Source organism: Oratosquilla oratoria, chromosome 7, assembly GCF_046742065.1.
Source record: "Oratosquilla oratoria isolate Oo_2021 chromosome 7, ASM4674206v1, whole genome shotgun sequence".
Lineage (NCBI taxonomy): Eukaryota > Metazoa > Arthropoda > Malacostraca > Stomatopoda > Squillidae > Oratosquilla > Oratosquilla oratoria.
Window position 1 is genome coordinate 46,676,354 of NC_134783.1, and position 7,500 is coordinate 46,683,853.

Here is a 7,500-nt window from a genome sequence, read left to right on the forward strand (position 1 = left end):
TTGGTGCACAAATCAGGAATTGCAGTCATTAATTTCTCTCATTATTTGTTTACAACCTCCTATATCTAAAGAAAAAATATATATACTTACGTGCGATCATTCCTTGACATGTATTTCTGTGGTAGTGCAACAACTAGAAAAAATATCTACTTAAATCTAAGTATAATGGCTGTTAAAAGAAATTTAACCATTCCTATAGTTTTTTCTAATCAAATATGTAGTGAAATAAGACGTTTAACTGCATGTTATGTATATTTCTATCAAATAATTCCCCTCATACTTTGAAATAAAAAGAGAAAACTATAGGTAGGTTAATGACATCACAGTAATAAGAAAGAAAAATAATTTTCGTACTTACCACTTGCCCTACTTGCGCGACTTTTTCGATTTTCTTGGCTTTCGGAGGGAAAATGCCTTTGGCGGCATTCTGGTCTTGAAAAGAAAACTGCAAAACAAAGAAAATGGAGCTTGTCATTAGAGAAAATGGGTCTCTGCTGGCTGGTTTAACGGGTGACTACACTAAATTACACCCTCGCTCGAACACTTGAAATAAATAGAGCTTATTTTCACTTTAAGTCTTTAAAGATTATGCAATACATAGAAAACGGAGACTTTCGTGAGAGAGAATGGAAGCGGACTGGGATTTTTAGTGTGTAACTATAATATTTCATCTCTGTACCACATTTAAGTGAACACTTTATACCACTTACATTTACTTTAGTAATAGATTAAAAACTAAATCTGGGACCCCGTAACTAAGACTATTTCCAACCCCAAATAAAATTAATCTAAACTAACTTCTTCACTGAACTCCAATGCTAGAATTAAGTTAGATATTCACTTTAGTCCTTAACTAGCTTGCACAATATTATTAATTAACAGATTTAAACCCCAACAGCAACATAGATTTGGGATGCGATTCTATTTCCTAACAAGTACACCGAGATAGAAAATTGCCTATTGTACCGTATATCCCCTCAATGACATCTGAAACACGGAGTTTGGTCAATTAGTCACATTTCTTATAATCGCATGGTCAATTAGCCCTCCATTTTGACCAACCCTGCTAAATTGCCACCCCGGTCATTTGGTCACCCATTAAAATGTTACCATTGTTGATGAAACACCACGAAACGCCCAATTTCAAGTGATTAATAATACAAGTGACTACGTGGTTGGGGCAATGAACTGCTCACCCAAGTGTACATGTCTGAAATTCAAAGACTATCTAAAGGTAGGTAACTAACCCCCTCAATCCACCATGAACTTTTATAGAATTCATTCAGGTTAACCACAGTTAATCATATTCAACTGAGGAATGGCCATAGAAGCAAAGAGGCTAGTTTTGTTTTCATTAACTTTTAAAATCTAACAATATCCTATATAAGAAATCATTATATACATATATATATATATATATATATATACATATATATACATATATATATATACATACATATATATATACATATATATATATACATACATATATATAATACACATACATATACATACACATATACATATATATATACACATTATTTGGATGATGGAGAACATAAACACAGGGGAAGGCTCGGAACCCTATGCACTCTAACGTTTCGTTCGCGTAGAACTTCTTCAGAGAGTGTATGTAGAACTGCAATTGAAGTTTATGTACTAAATCTAATTATCTTTTCGGACACTTGGGAAAGGTTTTTCAAGGCGTGTTTTAGAATTAAAATACTAGTTTCTTTAGCTAAATTGATAAACCCTCCTCGATGATTCGATGAATTATTAGTAGAAATATATGCTGATTCAACAATACTTCTAGTGAATTTATCAAAACCTTTATGTAGCACTTCAGCTTCTCTCCAGTTTGGTAAATGATCGAATTTTTCCGCATGAACTACTAAAGAATTAGATGTCCTATGTGCTTTTATGTCGTTTTTATGTTCATAAATTCTTTTTTCTAATCCTCTTGACGATTCGCCATAATAAGCCATTGAGCAACTATTACACGGGATTTTGTATACGACGCTGTTTTCGGAATTGGTTCTCTTTTCAGAAGTCTTTATTAAATCACCTATCCTCTTGTTAGTTATTTTAGCTATGTTTATACCTGATTTTGTTAAATATTTGTCTATTATTGGTGACGTTTCTGAGCCAGGTACTGATATAAAATTTGTATTATTTTTATAATTTCTCTCTTTCTTTCCGCGATTGTAAATATTTATTGCTTTTCTTTTTGTTCTTTTCAACATTCCCTCTGGATATCCAAGTTTGTCAAAGGTTTTCATAATGTAATCAAATTCGCCTTCTAGGTATTCATTACTACAGATTCGTAGTGCCCTGAGAAAAAATCCTATTACTATACCACTCTTTGTCCTATCATCATGTGCGGAGAAGTAATGTACTAAATCCTCTTTGTTTGTTTCCTTTCTGTATACTGAGAAAGTTACAGTTTTTCCCACTCGTCGTATTAACGTATCTAGGAAGGGCAATTGTCCGTTTTGTTCCTCCAATTGCAGTTCTACATACACTCTCTGAAGAAGTTCTACGCGAACGAAACGTTAGAGTGTATAGGGTTCCGAGCCTTTCCCTGTATATATGTTCTCCATCATCCAAATAATTTGTCTAAAATACTTATCAATATAAACATATATGTACATATATGTACATACATATATATATACACATATATACATATATATATATACATATATATACATATATATATACATATGTATACATATATATATATTCAACAAAAACCCACTGTGTTGGATAAGAAGAAATGAAATAAAATTAATTCCATATATTTCGATCACGGACTGTGATCCTCTTCAGTGGAATACAGAAAGGTAGAGCAAATGGCATGTCTTATATACAATAAGAATAAGGGACAAGGGTAGGACTCAGGTAGCATCTAGTACTTTGCGGGGCAGGTCACCCGCCTTCACCAACGATGGTAACAATTTGTTGACTGCCCAGGTGGTAAGGCAGTCAGGTGACCACTGTCCATGTGACATATTAAAATTTGGAAATTTGTTAATCAGGGATGATTCTATTATTTTTCTTTTAAAACTGCATTTTGAATTAAAGATAATCTTTGCCTCATTCCAATCCATATGATGGCCTTCCTTGTCTACATGTTGGAAGACAGCGGAATTATGTTGTGCGTATTTAATTGTAGACAAGGAAGGCCATCATATGGATTGGAATGAGGCAAAGATTATCTTTAATTCAAAATGCAGTTTTAAAAGAAAAATAATAGAATCATCCCTGATTAACAAATTTCCAAATTTTAATATGTCACATGGACAGTGGTCACCTGACTGCCTTACCACCTGGGCAGTCAACAAATTGTTACCATCGTTGGTGAAGGCGGGTGACCTGCCCCGCAAAGTACTAGATGCTACCTGAGTCCTACCCTTGTCCCTTATTCTTATTGTATATAAGACATGCCATTTGCTCTACCTTTCTGTATTCCACTGAAGAGGATCACAGTCCGTGATCGAAATATATGGAATTAATTTTATTTCATTTCTTCTTATCCAACACAGTGGGTTTTTGTTGAATCTTTACGAATGTGTTACGACATTACTTTATAGATATATATATATATATATATATATATATATATATATATATATATATATAGATAGAAAGATAAATAGATATAATTATACTGATTATTTTCATGGTTTCCTGTTAGTCTTAAAAGTTTATCTGGCCTGACCTAACGTAACTTAACCTAACGGAACCGAACGGAATCGAATTAAACTGAACTGAACCCAAACCAAACCTGACCTGACCTGACCTAACCTGACCTACTTAACATAACCATACACTTCGTTACAGTGCCACCTTCTTTGGCACTACCCAGAGTGCCTGCGTCAGTCTCCTGAAGGTGGAGTCCCCCCACTCACCTTGTGCTTAATGCCCTCCGAAGTGAGGTTGCTTAGGGACGGACTATGCTTGTCACGCCCTCCGAGCCGCGTGCGGTAGCGGGACAGGTCGGACTCAGAGGACGCGTTCGGGAAGGACTTGGTCACGTGATTCCGGGCAGCTGCGAGGTCAAGGAAAGCAAAGAAAAAAGAAAAATAAAGATTAGACAAATTGAAGTGAAGGTTTAGAGCTAATGATACTAAAGATAGATAAAATCATGAAAGTGATGTTTCAGTTGCACGTGGAAATAAAACACAGGTCATCTCCGGTCACGGGGTTCTCCAAAGCTGTCAGGGACAACGCAAAGGTCAGACAAGGTCACGCACAAATGAGAGCGACACTTACGAATAATGTACACGCGATTTTGGTCGAGAAATTAAAGGCAATTATCATACGCAGAACACATGAAGTCAAACTAGGCCAATCAAATTATAACGAGGTCAGACAAGGTTAGATCAGGTCAGACAATGTCAGGCAAGGTCAGATTAGGTCAGAACAGGTCATACAAGGTCAGATCAAGTCAAACTAGGTCAGATCAGTTCAAACGAGGTTATATCATGTCAGAAAATGTCATAACAAGTCAGATCATATCAGATCAGGTCAGACATGATCTGACAAAGTTATATCAGGTCAGACAAGGTCAAATCATGTCAGATCAATTCAGACGAGGTCAGGTCACTTTAGACAAGGTCACACAAGGCCAAACTTAGACAAGTTCAAACGAGGTTAGTCATGGATATTCAAGGTCAGACAATGTCAGACAAGGTCAATCGATATTGTATCTTCACACCATTTCTTAAGTACAAATTGCTGCGCACAGCACGTTCTTAGAATTTCGAGTTGTTGGGGGTTATTAAAAAAATAATAATAGAAAATAAGGTCATACAAGGTCAGGTGACCAATCACGTTACATTTCTAGGAATGAAAACGGTAATCACAAGTCTACGTGATTTACAAAAGGTGTTTGGGGAAACTTCTGAAGCAATGATTGGTCATTCAGAGGTTTACAAAGCCTCTGGACTAAGACTTATGACCCCAATTCACGAGTTCTGCATGCAATCTAGAAAACAGAAACCTAGATAGAGCTCAGAAAGCTGAGCGTAGTAAGGTGGTAGCACACTAGGCTAGCTTGCTACTTGCTTTTGATCATTCGTCTGTGTAGTAACGACTTCGGTTAAGATTTTTTCTTTTTTCATTTTTCCAAATATCAAATTACTCTTGCGTCATGTTGTGACGAACTAGACATTAAACCTACACTTATGTTGGACACACTATCGAGATGTTCTTACGGAAGTCTGTATTGTAACCGAAGACGTTTCTACTCAAACCAAGTAAAAAAAAAAAGCGAGTAGCATACTAGCCTAGTGGGACGCCACCTTTACTGAAATAAGAGTGTATCGTCATTAGGGTATTAATTTATCTATTTTTTTTTTTTTTTTTTACACATGTAAACCTTTCCATCAGCATAATATAACGAATATTTTTTTTACTCAGAACGAAGACCTTTGTCAAATTTCTTCAAGAGTAATATTCTCATCAAAATTCACCAAAATCTTCACTTGACAAAGGAAGCTGTTCTCATGTATACATTGATCAAAAAGAATATTATTATTGGTACAATTTTCTTCTTCTCTGGCACAAGACTCATCGTAGCTCCAAGAAAAAAATACGTGCGTGCATGCGTATGTGCGTGCGTATATGCGTGTGTATGTGAATACATAGGTGCATGCGTGTACCTCTATTTCATTTATTCATTTTCCATTCATTTTTATTTTTCTATTTATCTATCTTCTTTGTACGTGTTATTTGTCTATTTATCATCTTCAATCTATTTAATCTATTTATTAATTTCATTTGTATCTATTTATTTTTCTTTATATTTTTATTCTATTTTTTTTTTCGTGTTATTTATCTATTTATAATTTTTATTCTTATTTAATTCATCTATTAATTTTACTTCTATTTATTTTTTTTTCTATTTTTTTTATTTATTATCTATTTATTTATTTATTTATTTATTTACTTATTAATTCATTTTTTTATTTTTTTTTTATTATTATTATTATTTTTTTTTTTTGGGGGGCTCAGATTTATGGATCCAACCCTTGTTCTCTTTGGGGTGCATCCGTGAATTTTTTCTTTCTTTCATTCTTTCTTTCCGGCCCATACCCACAACCCTTCCCCTGTCTCTTTTTCTTCTTTTTTAACGTAGGTAGGGCGTGGAATAGAAAATGTTACACATTTGTTGAGGTCTGGTGACTCCAGGAAAAATATGTCTCGCAAACACACTTGGGATCACAACAATAAATTCGAGAACCACTGTCACAAGGTAGGACAATTAATATCCTTTCTACATTTTACCCCGAAAACTTATTCCATTTGGTAAAGAGGAAATGTGAAGTGAGGACACTAACGCGAGTGAGGAAGAGGCATGCAGTACGGCAGAACCTGTTGTTGGTTTGGTAATGAAAGGCGATTTTCATTCAGGCACAAGCGAATCGGTGAAAGGTTACATTGGCCATAGAGGAAGGGTTTGTAACGGAGAGGAGAGGAATTATGCAAAATCGCTAGGTAATGTGACAAAAGGCGAAAGTGCTGAACAGGCAATGTGGGATAGTGATAGTACATGCAAAGGTATTGTGACAAACACTACATGCGTCTATTTGAAAAAAAAAATGGGGACGGATTGTAAGCATCTGGTAATTCATGAAAGGCATGTCATTTTGAAACATGCAATATATATATATATATATATATATATATATATATATATATATATATGTATATATATATGTATATACACACACATACATGTATGCACGTGTATCATGTAGGTGAGTACATTTTTTTTTTAAGTCTTACATTTCTTCCTGGGTGAGGATCTTTCCTCATCAAGTCATCTTCGAGCGACGGACAATAACTCTCAATGGAGAGAGGAAAGTGGAATTTCCTGTCACAAGACTTAACTCTGTATCAGAAGCGAATTTCAGGGAAATGTCTGACAGTGAGCGAAAGGGTGCCTTGGAAAGCTTTCCTTGTTTTGACAGATACATCCACATGCAATTAGGGAGACAATCTCTTTAATACCTTTCTGTTTTAAAGTTCTTGTATAAGGCAAAAACAGGCTGTTTTTATTAAAAGAAAGATTTGTTTGAGCATGGAAGAATGAAAGATCCTGCGCTGCGCTTTATATATATATACATATACATATATATATATATATGTATATATACATATATATATATATGTATATAAATATATCATATATATATATATATATATTATATATATATATAATATATATGTATATATATATATATGTGTGTATATATATATAATGTATATATATATATATATAAATATATATATATATATGTGTATATATATAATGTATATATATATATATATATATATATATATAAAATATATATATAAAAATATATATATATATATATATATATATATATATATCCAGGAGGTCCCAAGATAAGAGGGAGGGAAGAGGGTGTAGGGGAGTGGATTGCGATAGGGATAAAATGTGTGGGAGTGGTTTTTATGTCTTTGTTTTTT

At 34.0% G+C, this 7,500-nt stretch overlaps 1 protein-coding gene across 1 annotated transcript in view; it reads right to left on the reverse strand.

Annotated features, from left to right (window-relative positions):
- LOC143026800 (uncharacterized) overlaps positions 1-7,500 on the reverse strand; it is a 76,573-nt gene that overhangs the window by 2,950 nt on the left and 66,123 nt on the right. Inside the window, exons 9-10 of the mRNA XM_076187576.1 lie at positions 3,912-4,051; positions 359-445 (exon numbers count right to left, since the gene is read on the reverse strand). Coding sequence (XP_076043691.1) covers positions 359-445; positions 3,912-4,051 — 227 coding nt within the window. The remainder of the gene's footprint in view (positions 1-358; positions 446-3,911; positions 4,052-7,500) is intronic.